The sequence below is a fragment of the Xiphophorus hellerii genome, chromosome 11, assembly GCF_003331165.1.
Source record: "Xiphophorus hellerii strain 12219 chromosome 11, Xiphophorus_hellerii-4.1, whole genome shotgun sequence".
Classification (NCBI taxonomy): domain Eukaryota; kingdom Metazoa; phylum Chordata; class Actinopteri; order Cyprinodontiformes; family Poeciliidae; genus Xiphophorus; species Xiphophorus hellerii.
In genome coordinates this window covers 1,677,395-1,704,443 of record NC_045682.1, presented here as the reverse complement: position 1 = coordinate 1,704,443, position 27,049 = coordinate 1,677,395, and the positions used below count along the sequence as shown (strand labels likewise).

General features: G+C 38.4%; 1 protein-coding gene across 2 annotated transcripts; it reads right to left on the bottom strand.

Moving 5' to 3' along the window:
* Positions 1 to 331: 331 nt before the first annotated feature.
* LOC116727861 (hexokinase-2-like) lies at positions 332 to 26,714 on the bottom strand. Of its 2 annotated transcripts, XM_032575517.1 has the most exons (11): positions 26,588 to 26,714; positions 18,334 to 18,423; positions 10,108 to 10,270; positions 8,484 to 8,632; positions 7,697 to 7,816; positions 7,499 to 7,594; positions 7,251 to 7,350; positions 6,387 to 6,570; positions 4,862 to 5,017; positions 4,531 to 4,764; positions 332 to 1,766 (listed from the first exon to the last, which is right to left on the bottom strand). In XM_032575517.1, exons 2-11 carry the CDS (start codon positions 18,421 to 18,423, stop codon positions 1,574 to 1,576), a joined length of 1,485 nt encoding a protein of 494 aa, XP_032431408.1. In that variant the 5' UTR covers positions 26,588 to 26,714; the 3' UTR covers positions 332 to 1,573. The 2 variants fall into 2 exon arrangements, with proteins under 2 accessions (XP_032431408.1, XP_032431409.1); XM_032575518.1 differs by lacking the exon at positions 18,334 to 18,423 and having other exon boundaries at positions 26,588 to 26,611.
* Positions 26,715 to 27,049: the final 335 nt, after the last annotated feature.

Here is a 27,049-nt window from a genome sequence, read left to right as displayed (position 1 = left end):
AACGCATAAAATTGTAATAATTTTCAGCATATTTTCTTCAGATTGAACAGAAGATTTTTCAAAAGAATATATGAAAAGTTACAAATATCTGGTAGTTTTATCCGTAAACTATCGGCAGTTTGCTTGAAACCTGGAGGTGTAAGAGGGTTCTATTTTTTTATCATCACAGTGAGTCTAAGGGTTCATTAAAGTTAACAAAATAATGGAGTCCGGTACTAAATCAGACAGGAAACCTGCAGATGTGACTCAACATGACTGTGGACAAGTGGTGTCCTCCCAATCTGATAGACATTTGTGAGGTCAAGCATTGCAAATATAATCAAGATGTGGATAGACCTGACTAAAGATGATTTATTGCTGAAATTCAAATGAAAGACGGTTCAACAAGGTATAAGTTTAAGAATGTGCACACGGGGCGTGCTGTGGTGGCGCAGGGGGTTAGCAAGCCCCACGTTTGGAGGCCTTACTCCTCGACGCGGACGTCGCGGGTTTGCCTCCCGGTCCCGCCGATCTTTTCCTTCCTGTCTGCCTACTGTCGAAAAAATACAAGCCACCAGCACCGCAAAAACTCTTCAGAGAAAAAAAAGAATGTGCACACTATGGGTATGGCAATTTTTCATACTTTACTCTGTTATACTGTATATCTATATGGATTTATGTTGCGTTGAAGTTGGAAAAAGGTTAATGAGTCATCACAGTTTCCCAATTTTCTGTGACAGTTTTGGTTTTGGGTATTTAGGAATCCGTTTGGTTTTAGTTATGCTTTGTGTAATACGATCAGTCATTTGCAGGCTGACAATAAATCCTGCTGCACAACTTAAGAAAACTCAATCAATTTCGATTACAAGGTATATCTGGGACAGTGTGTCAATTTCACACCTATCTTAGGAAGATGCTCCAGGCCATTATAACATAGTTCTCTTAATGCTAGGTTTACTGACATGCTGTTCTCGTTCCAGAGCCTACAACGGTGTCACACCCTAACTTAACATCTTACTTAACACCGAGGGGAATATCTGGAACTGGATTACCAAGGCTCACCTCAATTGAAATTTTGCCAAGTGATTCAAAGTAAAATCATTCTGTAAAGTCAGTATACATGTATTCATAACTTTAATTTGGACTAAACAGACTAATCGGTCTGAGAACTTTTAATTTCTTAGTCTTTATACAGCTCTTGGTGGATTCTCTATGAAGGGTTTTTTGGGGGGATCTCCAAAGCCTTGAAGTGGAGGAAACCAGAGTAAAACAAAAACAAAGACTTAAACTCATCAGGTTTTAACGTTTAGAGTAGAAATTGCAATGCCCCCTGGTGGGCAAAAGATGCCCAACAATTTCAAACGCAGATTTCCATCTTCCAAACACATTATTGGATCAACATTTATTAGTATAGTTAATGTGCATCTTTTATGCCAAATTTTTGGCATAAAATTTGAAGCAAAAATAAATCAACCTGTCAATTTTTTACTGAAGTATCACTTTTTGCATGACACAAGTTGATAAAAGTACAGCAGGGTTTCTACAAGTTCTCAGATATGTGTTAAACAATGAAATTGTCCCAAATTGTGTTCAGTTAGCTTCTCACTTTTTCCTCTTCATCTTCCTCGCCATCGCTCTCCTCCAACAGCCGTGACTGGAGAGCTAGCCGCTGAGCCACAGCGGTAACCATGGCAGCGCCTTTCCCACTGCCGTCCTCAGAGACAAGAAACTTGATTTTGCAATCGGGGGCAAGGAAGTGCACTGCTTTCTGGAGCTCGTCACTGTAACTGAGATATTTAGAGAGTCAACATAGCTGCATCCTATAGAGACGCTGACAGAGAGCAATAAACGGAAAGTCACTTATGAAATAAACCACTTTTTTCTGAACATAACTTTTTATAAATGCAGAAAGTCACTATGTTGAGACACATTTTAGGTAGTTAGTCACACCTGTCCTGGGTGACCCCACCTCTCACCCATCGACTACTGGAGATAAGCACCAGCACCCCTTGTGAACCCACTAGGGATAAGCGTGTATGATAATGGATGGATGGAGTCTTCATTCAATGTTTGTAAGCATCTGGTTTCACCTGATGGTTTCATCATTCTTCACTATCTGATCAAACCAGGGACATTTCAAATAGCAAAAATGGAAAAATATTAATCTGAAAAGTGGGTATGTTTGACATATGTGTCTGTGACAGCTGTCCCGACTGTCACACACAGACACTCTTGGTAATGGTTTTCTGTTTTCCCTTCATATTACTTTATATATTGATTAGTGAGTAGTTTAGATTTTTATCTTTAAATTTGTTTTCATTAGTCTGACTGTTTAGTGAACTATTTGTTGTGCACCCATTTAGTTAACTTTATGTGTCAGTTCTTTGTATATTTTGTTAAATATAACAAATTAATTTCTTTCTTTTGAGTTACCAGTTTCCTCTGGACCTGTTCCTGAAAATCATACAGATGAGCTCCAGCTGATCGGTGTCCATATACGGGTGTCAAACTTCCTCAGCGGGCCATTCCATTTGTTCAGCAGGGGAGGGGGAAATTTGGTCTTTAGTTTAATTTTACCATTTATTTAATGTTTCTTCTTTTGGAAAGGCCTCCCTAAGGGAAATCCAGGCAGTAAGCACAACACCCAAGCAATACAATAAAGTGCCTATTTGTTATTTGTGTGGGCAAGAAGGCCATACAAAACCCATGTGCCCAAAGAACCCTCCTAAACTCACTCAACTGTGTGTTATTCCATTCAAAAGTGAGAATTGCATCAGTGTTGGACAGTCTGTGAAAATGAGTGACATTAAAGTCAATGGGAAAAGTGTAAAGGCCTTAATTGACACTGGTAGTGTACAGACACTTGTTGACAGAGAGCTAGTTCCATCCAATATAATCTGCACATCGGACACCATCATTATCCGCTGTGTGCATGGTGATGAAAGGCAATACCCCACAGCAGACATGTATATTGAAGTGCAAGGACAATTATACCTGTTGAATGTTGGTGTTGCAGAAAATCTCCCTTTTCCAGTAGTGTTGGGTAGTGACTTACCCGTTTTGTAAACACAGAAAAACCTAACAAATATTGGTCAGAATATTACTAAATCTATAAATGAAATAAATATCAGAATTTAACTAACTTTCCAAAAGAAGAAACATTAAATAAATGGTAAAATTAAACTAAAGACCAAATTTCCCCCTCCCCTGCTGAACAAATGGAATGGCCCGCTGAGGAAGTTTGACACCCGTATATGGACACCGATCAGCTGGAGCTCATCTGTATGATTTTCAGGAACAGGTCCAGAGGAAACTGGTAACTCAAAAGAAAGAAATTAATTTGTTATATTTAACAAAATATACAAAGAACTGACACATAAAGTTAACTAAATGGGTGCACAACAAATAGTTAACTAAACAGTCAGACTAATGAAAACAAATTTAAAGATAAAAATCTAAACTACTCACTAATCAATATATAAAGTAATATTAAGGGAAAACAAAAACCATTACCAATAGTGTCTGTGTGTGACAGTCGGGACAGCTGTCACATTGTCACAATACTGGGTCAGATGGTCACACAAACAGATACAACAATCCCTCAACTCATAAAGCAGGCTTATCCCTACACAAGTCAGGTGAGGTATGTTTGGGAAAATTAAAAGAATCAACACTAATGGAGTTTTCTGTTAAACTTTTAAGCTGATGTACTGTATTAGAAAATTGTTATTACTTTTTATTTAGTGCACTGAAAGACCTATTTACCTCAATAAGAATCAGTGTTTGTAGAGAAACTTCAGGATTATAAACATTTCAGAATTGTCTGACACAAACTTCAAAATAGAACATTTGACCAACCTTCTCTAACTTTGCAAATATACTGACTTGAAAAAAAAAACAATGCTTAAAAACACAAATCTTTTGTTTGTTGACAATTGGCACAAGATTTTTTTTCAGTGATGCATAAGAGATCGTTGATGAATAAGAGATTGTCACTGATTGGCTGGCATTCTCACGAGCATTTTGATTGGTCTAAGCACTGGAACCATTAGTTATTTAGCTATTTAGGACATAAAATAAGCAAAGAGTCATAATATTTCAGAGTATTTTATGGCGTTTTCTGATGTTACATGATAACTGCTAATAAATTTATGAAATATGAAAATAATTTTCTGACCGTTTCTGTTTCTGATATTTTTTCTGAGCAGAAACATAGCATTGCTTAAAAGAAAGAAACACTGTCACTGCTAACACCGATATCTCAGTTGGAAGACAGAAAATCAAACATACGAAGGGATCCTAGTTTGAAACATAAGTTGACTTTTAATTACATAATTTAATGATTAATGAATTCCTATTGTTGGAACAGCTCCGTGAGCAACACATATGAACAGAAGTCACCTTGTTGGTGACTTCTGTTCTATGATATGCCAAGTAACCAGGTAGGAAATTTTAAAAACTGAAATTGAAAGACTTTCAAAGGGCCAGGAGAGCTGTTGATCATCACTTTGAGAGTTTATGATAGATCAAGCACTTCGTCTTGTGTCTTACTTGGGATGTTTTTTGTAGACAGTCCCATCCACTCCCACTGTAGTCTTCAGATGAGGCAGCCCTCGGTTGGCACGAATACGGTCGGCGATGGTTGCCAAGGCAGCGGCACAGAGACGAGCAGAACGTGAGGAGATGGTCTCACAGACAAGTCGCACTACACGGGCGTCAACCAAATCCCATGTCAGACCCAATTCAGTCAGAATCTTTTTGGCATTTTCCAGACCACTGTCTGGCCTGAACCAACGACACACAAAGAAAAAAAACATAAAGAAGTTAATAGTCAATTTGTCTGGTTAATAAGGACTCTGAATATATTTTTACTGACACTTACTCCTCAATCATAGAGATGAACTTTGTCTCAAATGTCTCTTTAGTACGCAGGGCCTCAGACACTTCCCCTTTAAACAGCAGCTTCTTCTCAGTCAGCTTCATCAGCACCAGCCGAACAATTTCCCCCAAATACATTCCACTGATCATCTTCTCAAAGCTGCAAGACAACACATCATCAAGACAGGAACAGAAACAGATTACCCAGTTTTTGGGATCTGCTGCCCTCTGGTGGTTAAGCAATTTATATTGAAACTTTATGTTTTACATTATTCTCAAACTGCGGTCTGAGTTGGGATGCCATTAGTGATACTCAGAAGTATTAATATATTTTGGGGATTAAAAGTCACTTCAGTTGCTGAAGTGACTTGCATCAGTCAAAAAATGCATCATGAAGAATGCATTTTTCTTCAAATATATGTTTAATATATGTGTCTTAAACATATATTTGAGACACCTGAATATGAATCAGAGGATCAGTCAAGCTACTAAAAAGTACTACTTATAGTCTGGAAAATACAGTACTTTATTTTGAGGATTTATACAAACAGTTGTGATACTGGATGACTGAACCAGGAACAAATAGTAGTGTTCCATTAAGCAAAGCTGAAATTTGTATCTGGAAATGATTTTGAATTCAACTTAATTGTCCTTCGTTACGTTGAATTCAACTTCACTTCAGTTCCAAGCTGGATGCTTTGTTTTGTTATTGGTCATTTTAGATTAATCTTGCTACTTAAAACTTGACAATTCTGATTTCTGTGTATTGAATGACCAACAATGCCTGTTAATCAGTGTTCCATACCAACAGAAAATAATGTTAATTTGTTTGTTTGTTTTTTATTTGTTGTCATGATGTACAAGTCAGCTACTTTTATTTGCATAAATTGTGGTATGTGGAAAACTTGAAAGTTATGTTCATGTTTAGGGGCTGCTTCCTTCACAGGATCTGTCCAGGCCATTCGTTGACTGCAAAGTCCGGAAGTAAGTGGCTGTGCAATTAAATGGTCTCAGTCAGATTTCACAATACCATAAACTTTTAATTTTTCAACCACCAGATATGAATGTACTTGTATTTATCTCCTCCTTTGCCTGCTATCTCCTGCTTGGCAAATGCAAGGAATCTTGGGATAGTCTGGGCTGCAAAGAATACACTAGATCTGTCTTTTAAATCGGGGAAAAACTTCTGCAGCAGATGTTTGTCAGTCCAGTTGTTGATAGGACCAAGTCTATCTGTTGTTGATAATGAACAATGAAAAATAAAACTGCTTCTGTGCATCTTTAGAATCTCCTCCCAGCTACTAAACATGCTGCTTTGGTGTTACATAAGAAATGCATCGTGACATTTTTGAGAAAAACATAAATAATCTTGTTTGACTACTCAAATCTCAGTGTTCAACAATATTCCTTAAGCGTTCCACATATTAACAGATATTTTGTAGGAAGGTGAAGAAGAAAAAGACTGTCACTGGGGTAAAAGAAAATTGTAAATATTTTTATTTGACTGAAATATAATAGCTAAAACCTACGTGTGGACTCCGGGGTTGATTGAAGTCCTGTCCACCACCTTGTCAAACTCCGTCAGGAAGTCTTCAAGGGAGCCGTCGTCTCCGAAGCCGCCCCACTCTGTGTTGATGCACATCCGTCCGTCCTCTCCCTCCACACGCTTCACGTTCTTCATCTCCTCCATGTAGCAGGCGTTGGTTCCCGTTCCTGTTGAGGAAGAGAAGTCATGCACAGGACACAGCACCTAAAATTAATAGATTCATTTAGGCTTCTTTAATTTTTGCCTGTAGTCATTATTTTATCATTCAATATATGAACAATATATGTAATTTTTAGGTCTTTTTGCAAAGGTGTATCTGTAACCCTATGCACAGATATATCTTTGGAAAGATGTATCTGTATATACATCTTTGCTTTTGTCTTGAATGATTTGTTTTGAGGGTTATAAAACTGAAGAGGCCAGTTTTAGATTACTGGTTTAATCTAAAGCTATTTTAGATTAAACCAGTAAATTCCCTTAATGTGTTGAGAATTGTTAAATTTTTTGTTACCTCAGGTTAAGAGTTTTCGATACCAAGAGGTGGGTAGTAATTAACATTTACTTAGTTACATTTACTTGAGTAACTTTTGAAGTGAAACGCTTTGAAAATGTTGGCTATACAAAGTAGAGCCACAAAGACAAACACAAGCCACAGATTTTCAGTTATAAAAAATTTAAAACGTGAAATGTTCTCCCTCCATTTCACAATTATGCACTTCTTTCTTGTTTTTCTTGACCACATTACTATTATTATAGTTTTTCTAATTTAATGTTTATTTTCATTTGGTTTCAGTTTTATTTTCTTCACTAATCACAGTGTTTATTTGAGGACAGATGATTTCTTTACCAATGATCATCCCAATCTCGCAGGTCTGATCCCGGTATCCGCAACTCATCATTGTACCCACTGTGTCGTTCACCATGGCAACTGAACTGATGTCATAGTCCTGTATAGGAAATGACATACATTGTGTGAGACTGGGATCTGTCTCATGAGGAAAAGTTTTTAAATCACATCAAGAAGAGGACAAAAGCAGCAAAATTATTTTGAAGAAAGTCAGAATATTTAGAGATTAGTAAGCATTATGCGCTGACCCCTCTCCTGTGGATGGCCTCTTTCAGTAGCTTCACCACATCCTCTCCTTCCACCCCAGAGCAGTTGAAGCCTTTAGTCCAGCGGATCAGGATGCTCTGCTCATATAAACACAAAAATATCATATATTATCAGTGGAACCAGTCTTCAACTGTGAGAAGGGACAAACCAACAAGTTTCAGGAGTGTGAGATTAAAGACCTTGTCGATTTCTTTCTGTTCACAGGGAAAAGAGAAGGTGAAACCCATTGGAAGAGTCTGTCCTTTCAGGTTCTGAGAGTCGAGGAACTCACTAAGACAGGCTGCGATGTGATCAAACAGCTGGAAGAACATAAGCACACACAAACATTTTGTTTAAATTCAATTCCTACCCACAAAAACAGAGAAATCTTTCTTTCTTCAGTGCTGCCAGAAAAAAACGACATTCTGTTCTTGCAGCCACTTAGGAGGAGGTAATTAAGTCATTTCATTCCACTGTTTTGTAGCTGTGGCACATCTAAAAACTGCAGAACAGTGATCCTTGAGGACTGTAGTTTGACACCCCTGCATTAGATGATAGGAAGCTTCATTTTATAATGCTTTACTGATAACACCCAGTTTTATTTGTCCATAAAACCCAATGTTTCTGACTGCTGCCTGGTTCACAGGCTTGTCAGATACATTACCTTACATCACAGAGTACCCCTGTAAATTTCATATTTCAGTACAAATGTTTTCTCAAGACATGCAAAAAAACTCAATGGTTGAGCTCTGTCTCACAAGCATGTCTGTCAAGATGCACATTTGTCTCTGACCACTAGTTTTTCATTACCATCTCTCTTTGCAGTTTTGTTATGGCTGTAGTTGAATTTTGAGTCCCAAATGAACCATATTACCATTGCAATTTATTTTAGTTTGTTTATAAGTCTTGGTTTTGCCTTACTCCACACTTTCCCTTTCAGTTGCATTCAAAAAGTCAGATATTAATAAAGCTGGATATGTCAATTACCTGTTCTCCGGTTCCCAACATGATTTCTTGAGGGATGGCACAGAGCTGACTGTCCATCTTCACCATTTTCTGCTCCTCCTCCATCACTCTGACGTGAAGCACCCGAAAGTTTGTTCCACCCAAATCTAGTGCCAGGAAGTCTCCTTTCTCTGCAGGCAGGAAACAAAGTACAGGTGATGGTTTGGCTTTAAATCTATGTAGATTCAAATGTTATGGAATTTGATTCCAGGGTTTTCCAGGTCTGGATAACTGCGGAAAAAGAAAATAAAAGCATGGAAAGAAATCTGCATTCCAGGTTTTGTTCCCTTGTTGATTGTTAAAATTTTGTGCCCTTCACAGCCCTCCTTTCTTCCTTGTGTCCTCCCTCCTTTAATTTCTTTCTCAATGTTTTTTCATCTTCTTTGTGCTCTGACTTCCATTTATTGTTGTATTTTTTTTCTTTGGTCCTTCATTCCTTTTGTTCTATCTTCATTCTGTCATCCTTACTTTTTTGTGTCCTATTTCTCTCTTTGTTGTTTTCTGTTGCCTTGCTTCCAGCCTTTCCTAGAGTCCTTCTGTCTATCTTTCCTTCCTAGTGTGCTAACCCCACATTTTCCTTCCATCCTTTTTTCCTTATGTTCCACATTCCTTGTGTTCTTTCCTCTTTTTATCATTCTGTCCTTCTTTTTTTCCTAGTGTTCTTGTCATGTTCCGTGTTTTTCTGTGTGTTTATTTTGAGTTTCCTGTGTCTCCGTGTTGTCCTGTTCTCCCCTCGATTACTCCCAGGTGTTTCTAGTTTCCCTAATTACCTCCTGTGTATTTAGTGTCACTTGTGTGTCTGTGTCTTTGTCGGGTCCTCGTCTCATTTGGCTGGTAGTTTGTCCTCTGTGTAGCCAGTCCTTCGTCTCATCCGTTTGTGTTACGATTTCTACCGGCGTCGAGCCCTGGCTTCTGCTCGGTCGTGTTGCCCGTTTGTTTTGGACCATGTTGGGCTGTGTTGTTCTGGACATTCTTCATTAAAATCATTAATTTACTTCAACCTGGGTCTACAGCGTCTGCCTCACCACCTTCACTACCGCACCTCATGACAGTTCTAACTTCCAAATTTCCCTTCCTTCTTTCTTTTTTCCTTCATAGTGTCTCCTTCCTTTGCTTTCGTTACTTTGTCTTTCCTTTCTAGTGTTTTTCTTTCTTTCCCAGTATCCCAACTCCCAATTTTCCTCCATTCATCTTTATGTTAAACATTACTTGGGTCTTTCTTACTTTAATTCTTTCCTTGTATTCTTTCATATCTACTCACCATTTTTCTTTCTTTTTTCGTCCTTGTATTCTATCTACCCATTTTTCTTCCTTCATCCCTTCCTTCCTTACTTGTATTCTATATATTTTCTTTCTTTCCCCACATCCTTATGTCATGTCTATCCTTTCTTTCCTTCCTTTCTTGTACCCTATCTACCATCTTTCTTCCTTCCGTCCTGCTTTCCTTCCTTTGCCGACATTACATGTAAAGTCGACCCGCTGTAAGGATATTTACCATAAAGTCACAACGAATGTTCTTATCTTGAATACAGTAATAATAATAATAAACAGTATACAGCAATAAACTGAGAAATCAAATGGCTCTGACTGAAAGTAAAACTCGTACCAGTCCCGTCCGGTGTTGCTCTTACGAAGGTGGGCAGCATCTTGACGGCCGCTCTGTGATGCGTGTGTTTCCCCAGACCTCGGATCATGTCTTTCCGGAGTCGAGTAGAAACTTCCTTCAGCTTCTCCAGGGAAAGACGGAAAGGCTCCAAGTGTTTCACTACCTGCACAGAGATACAAACAAACTATCAGACGCTGTTTCACACACTTTAATAAATGTATAACTTCACAAGCAATGAGGAAATATAAATACGAATATAGCGCAAGCGCAAAAATAAGTTAGTGTTCAAATCAAGTGTTCATTTCTCCACCAGATGGCAGCAAAGCACTGCTTTAGAGATTAGCCCAGCATGGTGAGTTGGCGACAATTAGGCCCGAGCAGCAAAGTGCTGCGAAGGCCTATTGTTTTTTAGTTTGTTCACGTTAAGGCTGAAATGAACTAGTAGACCAAAAAAGAGGGACAAACACAAATGTTCTTCAGCAATTTAACATTTCAAATAAAGAAGGGCTCAGACAGTGACTTCTCTCAGGAAGTCACTGTAAATTGATACACCTTAAGAAAATCCAGACCAACTGATTTGTCATCCGCATATCTCAGCTCAGCTTGTCTGTGAAGGCTTCATATGTTTGATAAAGAATGTAAGAGAGCAAACAGCATCACCAAATACAGCATTATTCAGAGAGGCAGCCATGACGCTATTGGTAACTGAGGAGAAGGCTGTGTCCCCTGCAAAATATCTGAAACAGTAAACATCTGAGACATGATGCTCTGATCAGGTGACAGCAAATCTGAACTTTTTGGCTTTTTGGGTTAAAATTTAATCTGGACAGTAACCTCAAACACACATCCAGAGCATCCAATGCTTGGTTTCAATCTAGCACATTCATATGTTAGAATGCTTTGGTCTAAAACTCAAATCCAAATCTAGACCAAAATCAAATTGATAATATATATACATATATCTGTCAGGATCACTGAAAAGTGATCTTGACAGATGTTCTGCGGACCAAGCTTGAGGTATTTTGCAAAAAAACATGTTCAAACTAAGTATTCAAGTGTGGTATTCAAGAACTGAATACCACATGTTTTATGCAAATTTTCAGGTATTTGTACAAAGTGCCAGGTGTTTTAGAATTGCAGTCTGCCTGTAGTTTTAGCAGTAGCAGCAGAGGAAGTGAAGGAAGCTGTTCTGTGTTGCCAATGCTTTCAAATATTAAATTATCATTAACAGCCGGCTCATTTGTATCAGTTCTCTCTTTACAGTGAAGGACGGTTGTTCATAGCGAAGGCAATTTCCGGTAAGCTTCTTAGCATCGGACTGGTGCATTATACACCATGGGCAATATAAGCAATTGGGTAAAATTTAAAAACTTAATGCAGTTCACACCTCCATGAAGTAATTGTTTCTCAATAGCTGAGAGCCCAGACTCTGTACAAAGCGAGGTGTCGTTCAAGGGGCTGGATTTACCAGGCTGCAGTTGTGGCCCTTTCTGAGCAGAGTGTTTAAAACAGAATGTTGCAAACCTCACATGCAGACATACAGCTTTTATCTTCTAAAAACAGAGAGCAGTAACTGGCACACTGCTGTACAGGAATGCATGAAGAGGTTATCATGACATGAACTATAAAATATTTAGATTTTTACACAGATTAGGAAACACTGTATCCTTTGAGATTTTTGCCTGTTTTAATACAGTGATGCAAAAGAACAAGACCAGAAAAAACAACAAAAACTTATGAGTTTTATGTTAAGTAAAGTCACTGAACGCTGTACCAATTCTTTATCTTTTAAATGCCACAAACTGGTGATCATGTAATTCCCATAATAAGGACCATTTTCTAATGGCTATTTTCTGCAGGATAATGCACCAGGTCACAGAGGCTTAACTCACCTCCAGTGGCCTCCTCAGTCTCCAGAATTCAAGCCATCAGGGAACCTTTGCATGTGGTGCAGGAACTTTTTTCTTTATAAATTAAATTACTTTCTTACAATTTTTTTATTTGTATTTGTTATTTTTGCAGCTATATTAGTATGTGCTATGTAACTTGTGTATTTTTTTGAGAACATTTTGTGTTATGTTTTATGTCCATTTGGAACAGTTTGCTTGTTTCCCTGTTGTCTTTGTCCATTTGAAGTTCAATTGTCTGAGTGTTTTATGAAATATTTAAGAGGTGGCATATGCAGGAAGAAAGCCTGACTGGTTCAGTGAGGTAATGATCCTCTGGAGATGGAAGAACAATTCAGTCTTCTCTCCCTGTTTTTATCATATCCGTCAGAGCTGGAAAATTATATGGCTCAATTCTATTAAACTCTGTTTACGATAGACACTGCATTTATGAGCAGTAAAAGCATTGATGAAGGTGGGACTAAGGTAAAACAAGATAGCAGAAGCTTACTTATGATCATGATCTGCTGCTGCTGCTGTCAGACTCCACCGGTGTCTCCATAGATGAATTGGAAAGATAATGGAACCTTTTTCTACTTTAATGATTTGTAAGTCAGAGCAACATCAGTTAGAATTCATTTAAAAGCAGAAAAAAATACTTGTCAGATGTCAAGTAATTTTAAGAAGAAATATCAGCATCAGGACAAATCATGCAATGGAAAAACACAAATATCTTACATTTAAAATAAGACAAAACAATAACTCAGTAAAATATATTACTCTGTTTTAAAGTCAATAATACATTTGTAACCAGGTGAAAGAATGGGTGCATGTCAGAACTGTATTTTGTAAGCCCTGTTTTACTTTGTTTCGCCAACTGGTTGCAATTCTTGTTTTTGCCAGCATGTGGTGCTGCTTTACAGAGAGGTCAAAAGATTTCAGGAAGTAGAAAAAAACCCTCTTGCGTATGTATCGTGCCATTCATAGAAAAACGGAAGAGAAGGACATTTTTGTGTGCCGAGACCTGGTGAAAAGGATGACTACATGGCCACCTAAGCCGAGAATCCAAGTGTTCGAAGTGCCACTGCCGTTTATTACACCCTTTGTAAGAGTTTAGTTTTGCTACATTGCTACATGTGAGCCCGCCATTTTCACCGAAGCTGAGGCTTTATGTTGACAGAATACGGGTCATTTACATTTGTTTCTTTGCAACTCAGAAAGAGAGAAATGTGGGGTTTTTTTCCATTTAAAAACAATAAAGGATCCATTTTATTTGAAGCTCCGTGTGCTGCATTACTCCCGGCTTCACATTAATACTGATGAAAAGGTACTACCGGTACTTACAGTGGCAAATTATATTATTTCACTAAAACATTACATTCTTCCCATATTTTAAGTGAAATAATCTGACAGTGGAACTAGTACTTTATAATTAATACTAAGGAGTTATTAACCTAAATCAAGGTCCTATATCTTGGTTAGAAGTTACTTGTAAGTTAGTTTTGTCTTTTTTCAAGTGTACTGAGATCTGTGCAGCTTCTGCAGAGTTAGCATGGACCTTCTGGTTGCTTTTCTCAGTAATGTTATTCTTTCCTGACCTGTCAGTCCAAATTGAACTGAGGTCTTTGATATTGTTTTAAAACCTTAGTCTCCTGAAATGTCACAAGAGTTCATGATGCTATTCCTTGGTCCTTGGTCTCCATGATGCTATTTGTTCCTTAATGTTCTCCTTTTTGCTCCATTTGAAAATGACGCTCTCCTTGAAATCTCAATAAAACACACTGAAGTTTACAAGTGTAATGTGACTACAGGTAAATATTTCAAGTTTTAAGGGGAAATTGGGCAATATGTTTGTATTTTAAATGTAGGTGTAAGTGTAGATGCTCCAGGTCTCAGTTATTGTTGTTAAAAGCATCAAACTTTGAAGTTTGAACAGCAGAAATGATTTTGTATCCTCAGTGAGGCACAGCTCCAAATCCAACCTGAGGATCATGTTGTGAAACAAACTTCCAGGTTTCAACACAGAGGCCACGGCTCATGTGAAAGTATAAAGGTGAGTGTTTTAGTTGGCTTCTGAAGCCCTGGCATCATATGCTTTTACCCCATAAGGCAAGTTTCAACAGCTCTGTCGCTGCTGCACAGGTCGAAAAACTGTCAAGAATAAAGCTGAGGGCAGATTATAACATGCATGAAGAAAGAATGTGTTGTCATGACAACAAAAGGAGGAAACTACAGCTGGCAGCCAACATAAAGTTTAAAGTCAGGTTGTGTAATATTTGGAGGCCTAAACTGGAGCCTTATAAACAAAAGAACCCTGAAATCAACACATTGATGATATTCTAACAGCATACAACTTTAAGGAGCCTCAGGTTTTGACCTTTTCCTGTCTTTGCGTTGAGCTGTGTGAGCTCTGGTAATTATCCAAAGGTGTGTTTTATCAGAACTTGTCTCTACATGCTGGATTCAAATTTAAATCCAAAGGACACACGGCAAGTCGAGGTTAACTCTAGAGCCACTGGCTTCCATTATTAAAAGATAATTTCATAAGTGACCAAGAAAATCATTTGGAAGGAGAGAGAAACTGTTCAGCTTTATTATTAGTTTGTTTTACATGCTTCAGTACTTTCAGTTTAATATTTTCCATGTGAGTATGTTTAAATCAATTAAAAACGAATTGTGCTACAGAAGTTTCTGTTTGATTATGTTATCTCCTTCTGAGTATTTAATTTGTGCTTAAATAAAACATTCTCACATGTTTTACTTTGTTTGTAGTTTATAGTGAATTTATACAAATATGAAAAAAGGTGTCTGGCTAATACAAAAAAAAACTTTTTTAGTGGCTCTGCAGAATATGCAACTTGATCTATGAAAAGAAATTGAACTGGCATGCTAAAAACAGATCAACTAATCTATAAAACTAAATGTTTAATAAATTAATGTCTTAGGCTTATCTATTTTTCTGGACTATCTGTAGTCATACTTGACCTTCAATGACCTTCAGCTTTCATGAACGTTTTTACAATTTGTTTATTTCTTATTTTTAATTTAGACAAGGTATTTTCAAACAAATAAATTATATAAACAAGTAAAATTAAGTAAATAAAATAGAGACTTCTTACCTACTTTTTTTATTTATTTTTTACACAAATGAATACATAAAAATAGAGATTTAAGTTAAAGACTAACATCTACAATGCAACTAATAAATTTGACTTAATTTAGGATGTCTCATGATGTCTGTGACTCTTAGATGTGTCTGAGAATAAAGAGGAGTGCTGCTGAAACTCCCTTCTGATCAGATTTAACCCTGATAAACTTGAGTTCATGTGGCAGAAAACTGGAAGTAACCTCCTCTCAAATAAAGGAAATGAAGGCATTATTGAAATGAAGCAGCTGATCTTCCTCTGTAGGAATCAGACTCTAAGGTTTCTTAATCCAAGGTTCCCACAACAGAAACGCTGAGTTCCCAAAACAGTCATAGTCTCTATTCCCACAATGTGACCTCAGTCACAGAGAGCAGAATGAAAATATGACCAGGTCAAAATACAAAATACAGTTATTTCCTCTTTCAGTTCACTTTGCTACAGCAGTACATGTGCTGTACACAGGCACATGCAGAGGAGGGAGGGGACAGGGGGGCTTGAGCCCCTGCCCTTTTTATCCTTGATGCCCCTAGTGCCCTTTTTGAGTTTTTTTATTTTTATTTTTAATCTGTATGTCAGAAGGCCTGTTTGTGCCCCTCAGCAATAATATTTAGCTAAATATAATAATTTAGTAAAAATAAACTAGTCTGGCTGCCCTCAGTCTAATAATGACTCTCAGAGCCTCCATGTTGTTCAGACTCCGGGTCCATGGTGAGGAGGAGGAGGATCTGTTCCTCTAACTATCAAATTATGGGCAAGAATATTTTTTCATACACTGGTTTGTGAATAAAAACGTAGGTCTGATGTTTCTATTTATATTTTTATAATCGTCCTTGCAATAGCGGGACAAAACCCGCCTCGCCACTAAACACAGAAATGCTTCGGCTGCAGAGAAACTTCTGACTTTAACTTGATCATTCTGCTAAAAGCCCGGTTCGCTACAGGCAGCTTGAGTCGGTCCACCGACAGATATAAAGAATATCTGTCTTTATATCAGACATCCTGATATAAGACACGGTACCGACTGTCACCGCAAGTCGCAACGCAGCTCAAAGCCGGTACCACCTGGTACCACCTGGTACTGTGAAGGAAAAATTTAGTAACAATGTTTAAATAAATTTGAATGTACACTTTATGATGTTTTTATTAAAGGTTTGCACTCAGTTGCAGCTCAACAGGACATATGCTCTTCTGACCCTCCTCAGATAAGTGAAGAACAGGGTGTTCAGCAGTTAGAAATGTGAGACATGGCTACGGTGATAAGCCTAGTTTGTAGAAGTTCAGTTACTAGTATCTGTTTAGCCATCAGCAGAGAGGCCTTTTTGGAGAAATGCCTAAAGTTGAGCTGTGAATGTGTATGCAACCCTGCTCGACTGAAACTTACAGATAAGTAAGGTATAGATTTTTACCTGACACTTGAGCCAGGGGGTGTGACCATGTAATGTGTGATGTATCCTATGTAAATGAGGGGACGTTCAGCCCCAAGTCAGAACTCATCCGATTCTCACTGAGATGTGAGCTTTGTATGTTTTCTCCATTTGCAAATGTTAATTAAAGCTGTGTTTGTTCTCTTTTATAGCTGAAGTTTGGTCTCGAATTTTGTGCAACTTAACAGTACCACCTGCTGATTTGTTTGCTCTGCTTCTCTTTAACGTTTCCACTAGGCGGGTTAAAGCCGCTGCTGACGGGATCTGGGCTGGAGGTTCTGGGCTGTAAATAGTACATTTAAATCCTAAATGTACTATTTATTTTTTTCTCAGCTGAATGCATTAAATAAAATGTAATAACATTGTCATTCTCTATAAATGATGCTACAGGTTTAGATCTATGGTCTGTGTTACAATTAAACCATTTCTAGGGGTCCCTGAATGTCTGGAGGCCCCTGAGTGGCAGCTACCAGCAGGTACTGAGTTTTCTTTGCCTTGATATTCCAGTCTTATAATTCTAGGTCTAGAAGTTTAACATCAAACTATTATATAGAGTTAACCCTTTTGAGCTTTTTTGATCTATAAATCAGTCTGCAGCCAGGTTGTTCTACAGGTTAAATGGATATTATTAGGGCTTAATTAGTAAAATGGCAGCAAATTAGCTTATTTCATAACTTTATAACCTTTGACCTTCTCTCCTCTGGTCTGTTTAACAGCTACAGTCTCAGATCAGCTCAGCCCTCCAGGACTGTCAGCAGCAGAAACAGAAACTTTTTACCTGTTGGGGAAAATATAGACTACATTTGCTTTGCATTTCCCCGCATGATGGCAATGATATAGTAGGATCCAATTAGATTCTTGATTAATATGGGTTGTTGCTATGTTGTTGTATGGAGTTTTTGTTCAATGTGCCCCTTTTTAAAATTTGAGCCCCTGCCCCTCCATAGGTCTCTGCACGGCCCTGGCTGTACAAGCTTAAGTTTAAACTTGTACATATGCTAATACTTGCTGTGACAGTTGTTTGTAACTGAAAGAAAAACAGTAACATTTATCATTAGCAAACAAGATGTGAACTACAAGCCGTATCATTTGATGTCGACACAATGGCTTCCATCCGGTTTGGAATAAAAACTGAAGCAAAGGGACTTCAGTAATTTCTCAGATTTTTTTTTTTTTTTACATCAACATCATTAAAAAACGCTTTAAAAATTAGGTATTCTGTTTAGTTAATAAATGTCAAAATGATTTTACAACCAACTTTCTCAGGAACTAGAGACAAGTTGGCAAACCTTGGGTACATACTTATTGTTGTGTTCTGTAACATAGCTAACTAATCTTAGCAAAATAATCTAATTAATTTGTTTGTATCTGCAATAACTTTTCAAACTTTGCAAGAAAGCATTCACAACCAAAGATTGAATCATATTGTGTCTATAATTTGATGCGATAAAAAATATGTTTTATGTACTTTTGTGAAGTACATAAATGACAATAGTTATCTATTACATTCTAAACACAGCTTTATCATATTAGGAGGTTTGGTGCTTAGGAATCCTCCAGCTTTGGTGTTGGTACTCCAAAGGTGTTTGCAAATATTAACAAAGCTCCATAAAGCTGTTCCAGTTTACGCAAAAAATACAGACTGTTAGCGTACTGACATGCTAATAGAAGGGGCTCATGGTGAACAGCGTTATTTTTAGCAATAAGTGTCTATCACATTAATTATTTGTTTCTAACTGATTTTAATTTCCTTTTTCAAGCAACACATACCTCTTTGAGCCTGTCTGGAGGGATGCCATCCAGGTGAAGAGTAGCAGTGTTTCCGTTGATGCCACTCATGTTTATTTCAGTGTTGTTCATCTGGACAGAGAAGAATAAAGTTAACCCTAAATTAGCTTTATTTAAGATCTATTTGAGAGGAGTTAGTTACATGTAAAATCATATTGTGGTTATTTATTCCAGTGTTTTGTTATTGAAGTTAGCTAGAGTACCTAATGGCAGCAGCTAACAGTAAAAGATTCACAAAGTCTTAGCTCGTAATTAATGGATTGTTGTCCATTCATTTGTCAATTTGTCACAGAAATTTGTATTCATGAAAGTTCTACTTTTTATTATTACTTTAAAGTGTGAGGTATGAATACCTACTCTGTTTTTACAATTTTATATTTCCAACAGTGTTATCCCATTTTTTTTGAAGGAGCTAGAAAATGTTTAGATGATCCAATTGTAAAAAGTCATGTCTGACTCTGAGTTACATCTTAAAAATATGGTTTGTCTTCAGGTTGACGCTGGAACTGGTCCAGTATTTGCTTTACTATTGCAGTCTTATAGCCATAGAAGTGCTTTAAACCTCTTGTCCACAATACCCTTTAGTATATTATTAACTAATGAATGAATAAGTGTAGATCTAACAATGCTTTGAGGCATTTTGGTTTTGTTAGCATTATATTTTATTTATATACAAGAACAAGATTAAATGCCTGTGATCATATTTGTTTCTATAAGAGTAATGACAATAAACTAGCAGAAAAGGTTTTTGTTCACTTCTTAGAGCTTAAACTGATCAATAAAACAGAGATGGGGGTCTATTTAAAACAAAAATGTAAAATAAGAGAATTCTATGAGTATTGCTGAAGTGAAAAATCACACAACATAATTTTTTGTTACTAACGTGATTCTGGGTGTTAAATTCTACTTCTAAATTAAGGAAGATGCAGCTTTACATAAGAAAGGGAACAAGCATGACCTTCAGTCGAAGCATTATAATAAAAACTAATAAAACCAGTTGAAACACAAACATACCAACATGGAGTGAATTTAAACAAGCTGAATGCTACCGGATGAAGTGTGTCAATAAAACACACCTTTCAGGTATGGAAAGTTATAACCTGAACATCTGAGGTAATAATTTAAAGGAGCTTTGATGAGAGTAGTGTCTTTGTGTTGGAGACTTTCCTTCATCTAATTTATTAAGAAGATTGGTAACAATCAGTAAAATGTATTAGCTTTTCACATGTTCTATTAGTGCTGCTTTAAGCTCTTTTTTTTGTTTGTTTTTTTTTTGTTGTTTTTTTTAGAAAACACCTGTATTCTGAGGCAAAGCAGCAAACTTTCTTAATGTTTAGAATTTTTTTCCCCCAGAACCAGACTGAATTACAAAGTCATTAGAAAAATAGTAGACAGGCAAAAACTGGAAAACAAAGAACAGAGCCATATTTCAATGACACTGGAGGCTGTGAGGCTCAGTGCAGAACGTTAGAAAACAAAGTATCGGCCAAAGGAGAATCAACAACAAATCTGTAGACACCTTCATTTACAGGTTGTGTTTCGTAAATGACGCAACAGGTCAGGGATTTTCTGTTTGCACTTTTGATCATTTGTAATCACTGTTTGGCCTCAGTTACTGTTTCTTTTCTCTTTCCTTGTTTTAATTTAGATGAGCCTTTGCCTCTTTCTTACGTTAGATCACTCTGTTCTCAGTTATTTAGGTTAGATCATGTATTCAGTTATTCTTTATTCATTTAGATTCATGTTGTACCTGTTTCTCAGTTTACTTCTCCTTGCTCCACTGTGCCATCTCTCTCTCTCTGTTTCTCTCTCACTCTCTCAGCCTACCTCATGCTCTCTCCCCACAGCTGCATCCTATTTCTAATTAGCACCAGCCCATTGTCTAGTATTTAACCTGCTCCCTTTTATTAATTTCCTGCTTGTTCCTTCAGCTTGCCCCAAGTTACTTGGTTTAACTGTGGTACTTCCAGATTTGTTAATTGTTTTGAATTTATTTTTAATAAACTCCAATTATCATTATTCACCTGAACTTTGCATGACAGGCAACTAATTAAAAAGTTATTATTTTTCAACCAATTGAAAATACAAAAAAGGAAATGACAGGTAAAGTTACCAAAAGTGACCCACATTTGATATCACTATATTATAAGCACAAAAAACATTTATTAACTTTATCTGGATGCAATAACTCAAAACCGTCTCTGAGAAAGAATGTTACTTTTGTGTAGATATGTTTCTACACAAAACATATCTACACAAACGATATAGCTGAACTTGTTCAGTAGGTTCTTGGCTGCTTTCCAAACACCAGCCAATAATTTATAAAGTAGCGCTGTGTCTTGTTAGTTCAGGTACCTAAGCTGCATTTTCTTTTAAATGTTTTAGATATGCTCTATGAAAAAAATACTGAATACCTTGCAGTTGAATTCAACAAAAAATCCACAATTCCTATACTGTGAATAGTCGCGGGTCCACTGTCAATGACTTCCTGGGTAAAATCCAACGTCTGCTGCCTCACATACAACCACTTCCCTAACAAAGTCCTTACTGCAACACAATGTTTTACAGTTTAACTAACTTATTAGAAAAAAACTGAACTAAATACTCTTCTATTAACAGTTTTATATAGATAGTTTTCACTCTTGTCTCGATCTGCAAAGCTAAGAAGAAAACACTAAAGGCTCCTTGTATTTCAGAAAGCTGCCTATATACCAAACTGTGCTTTAAATCTACTCTTCCTCACTTTTTATTGAAGAATAATCTAGTTGAGGTCTGACCAGTCTAAATATATACAATTTTGAAATATAGAAGTACAAAGGCAGTGCAGGTTTTATTGAAAGTTGTTTAATTTAGTGAATAATTAGCTACGGAGTCAATAACGATTTTAACCTCATAAAGCATCTGTTGTGTACAGCAATACCTAAAATACTGGTCCAATCATTCCCATTGATTGGACATGCAAAGAAAAGAATACTAGTGTAAAGGAGCAATTGAATGCAACACTTCTTTTTTTAACTATTGAATTCAGCTATGATTTCTCTTGTCTTAATCTCAGTTCATACCCAACATTTGGTAGCAATGTTAAAGCTAAATTAAACAAATGTGGTGTAATTTAACTGCTTTAAGACACAGTAAAATATTTAAGGGGCAATAATCCATGCCCATTCACAGTTCCTGGAACATGGGCATGGATACCAGTTAAACCCAAAAGGGATTGTGAAAATATCAACTCAAACCATTATTCTCTACTGAATCCTGCCAGTAGAGAAGGTCATTTGGCAAGATCTAGAATTACTACAAATTCTGAATTTAAGGACAATGAGCTGTGGTGTGCTGTGGTGGCGCAGGGGCAACGCACAATCCACATATGGAGATATTAGTCCTCGCCGTGGATGTTACAGGTTTGAATCCCGGCCTAATGACCTTTGTACATGTCTTCCCCTTCGTTACCCACTTTCCTGTCTAACCACTCTCAAAAAAAGGCCGCTAGAGACAGTAAAATCTTTTCTTTTTGAAAAATAATCTGCATATCTGCAGATCAATTAGAGTTGGTCGGCAGAAAATTTCAACCTACACGGATCACTGGAAACATGACCTGTTGACAAGGTTCCCAATGATTAAAAATAACCGCCTGTTATTATTTTTTTATTTGCTATTTAGTATAGCAAAATTGAAAAACAAGATTGTCATAACAAATATCTGGACTGTTGGTACCTCCACCATAATTTAGTTGCAACAAACTGTGTGTAAAGAGGTTTTGGGTTAAGGTCTAGATTGGAATTAGGTTTGTTACAATCAAAAACAAAAGTTAGAGAGGGTATAAAACAAGCAAATAATAAAATAGAGATAAAAATTGGAAATAAAAAAAATATGAGATAAAAATTATTCAGGGATCAGTACACATAGAACGGAATAGTGTGCAGTTGTATAATAATGGCTGTTTATGCTAATATTTGTCTTCATCTGTCACTGCATTATCCTCAAAACTATCAAATGTTGGTTGTCGTATAAAATTTCAAGTTAAATTTCAAGTTAAGTTAAGAACTCTTGGTGTGCAAAAGAATAGCAACTCATGTAGTCTTTTTAAATTAAGAACAAATTGTAATGGTCAATTTCACTGAAATCTCTGGATGTTGCATTTAGTTGAAGACCAGGAGAGCTGAGCACTTGTCAAATATCAAAAAACTGAAACAAGTACCAATTATGCAAACAGATAACTTGAGAGTTTATAAAGTTTTTACAATAGGAGTTATTTTCAGCAACAAAAAGGAATCTAATAAAATCCAACAGAGATAAAGCAGATCATTTTTCTTTTGAACCTCTGATCTTTTTTAACCATTAAAGTTTAAACTACAGCATTTCTAAGGACAAGTTTAGAAATAAAGCCTTAACTTTATCTTTACTTGAAGTACAAAATAAACAATGTTACAAAGCATAGTTTTTTTTCTTCTATTTTTGTTAATAACATAAGATATGCTTCAATAACCTATCATTTGTCAACTGCTATAATCCCCATTTAGTATTAAAACATCCCTATTTAACTGACTACAAAAGAGTCTGTGAACACATCATTTGCATGTTGTGAAAGACCGGACAGTAAATAGTGAAGTAAAAACACTAAAGTTTGTAAAAAGTCACATCCATTTCAAAAGTGTAATGAATGTAATTTAGAGACGTAATCATTCTATCAGTATCACACAGTATCCACAAAGGATAGTGTGGAGAATGATTCTTTCTCCATTTAGGTTCTTGATGTATGAGGCTGAAGAAGAGTCAGTGAGTTGTATTCATGAATTCATGAATTCCATTTATTAAGACTCAAACTGTCGTTTGTGCTTACGGGAAGAACGACAGTTCAGCTTACCCACCCTTTCTGGAGTCCTTAGAGGGGGTACTGGAGAGTGCTCCTCCTGAGGACTCCCTTGTTCTGCTGGGGGACTTCAATGCTCACGTGGGCAATGGCAGTGAGACCTGGAGGGGCATGGTTGGGAGGAACGGCCCCCCCGATCTGAACTCGAGCGGTGTTCTGTTGTTGGACGTCTGTGCTCGTCATGGATTGTCCATAACGAACACCATGTCCAAGCATAAGGGTGTCCATATGTGCACTTGGCACCAAGACACCCTAGGCCGCAGTTCAATGATCGACTTTGTCATCGTTTCATCGGATCTGCGGCCGTACGTCTTGGACACTCGGGTGAAGAGAGGTACGGAGCTGTCCACTGACCACTACCTGGTGGTGAGTTGGCTCCGGTGGTGGGGGAGGAAGCCGGTCAGACCTGGCAGGCCCAAATGTGTTGTGAGGGTCTGCTGGGAACGTCTGGCGAAATCCCCTGTGAGACGGAGCTTTAACTCCCATCTGCGGCAAAACTTCGAACACGTCCCGGGGGAGGTGGGGGACATGGAGTCTGAGTGGACCATGTTCCGTGCCTCCATTGTCAAGGCAGCCGATCGGAGCTGTGGCCGCAAGGTTGTCGGTGCCTGTCGCGGCGGCAACCCTCGAACCCGTTGGTGGACACCTTTGGTGAGGGATGACGTCGGGCTGAAGAAGGAGTCCTATCGGGCCTTTTTGGCCTGTGGGACTCTGGAAGAAGCTGATGGGTACCGGCGGGCGAAGCGGCATGCGGCTCAGGTGGTTGCTGAGGCAAAAACTCGGGCGTGGGAGGAGTTTGGAGGGTTATCCGGGAGTATGGGGTACCGGGCCCTTTGATAGGGGCTGTCAGGTCCCTGTATGACCGGTGTCAGAGTCTGGTCTGCATTGCCGGCAGTAAGTCGGGCTCGTTTCCGGTGAGAGTTAGACTCCGCCAGGGCTGCCCTTTGTCACGATTCTGTCCATTACTTTTATGGACAGAATTTCTAGGCGCAGTCAAGGTGTTGAGGGGATCCGTTTTGGTGGCCTTAGGATCTCGTCTCTGCTTTTTGCGGATGATGTGGTCCTTTTTGCTTCATCAGGTCGTGATCTGCAGCTCTCGCTGGAGCGGTTCGCAGCCGAGTGTGAAGCGGCCGGGATGAGAATCAGTGCCTCCAAATCCGAGGCCATGGTCTTGAGCCGGAAAAGGGTAGAGTGCCTTCTCAGGGTCAGGGGGGTGTCCTTCCCCAAGTGGAGGAGTTCAAGTATCTCGGGATCTTGTTCACGAATGGGGGAAGAAGGGAGCGGGAGATCGACAGGCGGATTGGCGCAGCGTCTGCCGTCAAGCGGGCGCTGTACCGGTCCGTCGTGGTGAAGAGAGAGCTGAGCCAAAAAGCGAAGCTCTCGATTTACCGGTCGATCTACGTTCCCACCCTCATCTATGGTCATGAGCTTTGGGTCATGACCGAAAGAACGAGATCGCGGATACAAGCGGCCGAAATGGGTTTCCTCCGTAGGGTGGCTGGGCTCTCCCTTAGAGATGGGGTGAGAAGCTCAGTCATCCGGGAGGGACTCAGAGTAGAGCCGCTGCTCCTTCACATCGAGAGGAGCCAGTTGAGGTGGCTCAGGCATCTGGTCAGGATGCCTCCTGGACGCCTCCCTGGTGAGGTGTTCCGGGCACGTCCCACCGGGAGGAGGCCCCGGGGAAGACCCAGGACACGCTGGAGGGACTATGTCTCTCGGCTGACCTGGGAACGCCTTGGGATTCCCCCGGAAGAGCTAGAAGAAGTGGCCGGGGAGAGGGAAGTCTGGGCCTCCCTTCTGAAGCTGCTACCCCCGCGACCCGACCCCGGATAAGCGGAAGAAGATGGATGGATGGAAGACTCAAATCCATTCGTCCATTTGTCATGCTATCTTTACGGGCTCACATAGAAAAATGGCACCTAACAATAGTTTCTAATTCCTTTTGTTGGCCTCTATCAAAGCAACGCCCTAAAGAGGGTGTTACCTAATGTGTCATTTCCTTTAACCTTACCTTTGCGAGCATTAGATCTATGTATCTGTGTGTGGGTGGGTGTGTGTGGGGGTGGGTGTGTGTGTGGGGGGAGGGGGTGCGTGTGGGTGTGCATGCGTGTGCTTAAGCTGAACTTGAGCTATTTTACAAAGAGGAATGGACAAGATTTTCAAACTGTACATGTGCAATAAAGATGGTATTTAAAAAACAAAAATTGTGACTAATGGCTCCTTAATGTGGTGTAGAAATGCACACCACACTTCTGAAATTTCAGTTGTGAAATGAGTAAAAATCTTTTCACAACCTCACATCCACTTCACAATTATAGACTCGGTTTTTGATCTGACATAACAGTCCAATAAAGTGTTCTGATTTTGGAGGCTGACAAATTATTTAGTGTACACAACAACATAAAATGTCTGCTGCTAATGCAAAATAATTTCTTGTGCTTTTTCCAAAAACATGTGTGAGTTGCAATTCCTTATTAAAGTGATCTCTGACCTGTTTCTTCTTCATCCCAGTCATAAATCTCCATGTTTCTGGAACCAGTGAGAAAGTTACCAGTAAATCCATGACTTTTTGTTGTTTTTCTTTTTGGCTTTTCTGAGTTTTTGCCTGACTTTGAGGATTTTGTACTATTTATTTATATGAGACTCTTAAAACTGAAGAATTGGTTTCTACCTTCTAGTAAATCTGAAGGGGGGAAAAATTATTCCTGAGGAATTTCTGAAAACATATCAGACTTTTTGAAATTCTGTTAAAAAATATAATTTTTGCTGTTCTGCTCTGTAGTATCCTGAAATTCCCTTTCAGAATTTGACAGATCAGCAAAATCTGATATTTGACAGCCTTTAACAAATTATTTTAGGACATTCCTGAATTCCGGCTGATGGTGCGTTTACTGATGCGTGAGGGGAGATGCATGCTCCACCCACCAACACCTGAACCGCCCATTTTTCATTCAGCCAAAGCACATCTTGTTCGACAGGTTTTCTAGTTCTACTTGATGAATTGAACTATTTCTAGCTCCAGTCATTAACCCGGAAACATCATCAATCTCGCGTGAAAAGTGAAGGTCCAGCTCAAGCTTTTTACATAAATGTCACCCGGATCAAGAAACCAGTGGGTGAACAGCTGACATAAGATAGTCCAAAACATTAACCAACGCTCAGAAAACGCAGTTTTGAATGTGTTTCAGATTTCTTCTCATCATATCTCACTCTTTGTGTTGTAGTTGACACTTTAAACCAACCCCTTTTTTAAATGATTTTTAAAAAAGAAAATGAAAATAAGCCCATCATCTATCTACACCGCTCATCTGATGTGCCAAACAAATTTTCTAAAGGAGAAAGACCAGCGAAGAAAGAGAAACTCACCTTTGCGTTTTGTGCTGCGCCGCTCCAACTCTGACGATCTAACTTCCTCAGTGAATGAAAGGCTGAGGTAAGCGCAGAGTGCAAGATAGTGTTACACCCCCTCACGCGCTGCAGGGCAGGGAGGCGATGGAGACGCCGCGCCAGGGATCCAAACTGCTGATTTATTCTAGAATACTGACCTAAAGTTTTGAAAGCTGAAAAAAAATCACTGGGATCTGGTTACTGTGGGGGTGAAATTGAGTCTGTACCAACTTCCGCAGTTTATTTGCAGAAGTTTGTATACTTGCGCGTAAAAACGCGTCAAGATTCAAGGGATTTAAGGAAATAATAAATTATTTTCAGTTATTGCGCCACTTCTGGTGAGTCAGAGTAATACTAGATGCAGGATGTGTCATCATAAATCCCCTTAATTTTATTTTATTTTTAAGCAATGATCCCCTCCCAATCTTCTTGGTGTCAAGT

Coding starts and splice junctions, on each gene's coding strand:
- LOC116727861 (XM_032575517.1), bottom strand. CDS start 18,423: ATGAACAACACTGAAATAAACATGAGTGGCATCAACGGAAACACTGCT. Junction 10,271..18,333: donor CTCCAGACAGGCTCAAAGAG/GTATGTGTTGCT, acceptor ATCTCTGTGCAG/GTAGTGAAACACTTGGAGCC. Junction 7,817..8,483: donor TGTTGGGAACCGGAGAACAG/GTAATTGACATA, acceptor ATGTTCTTCCAG/CTGTTTGATCACATCGCAGC.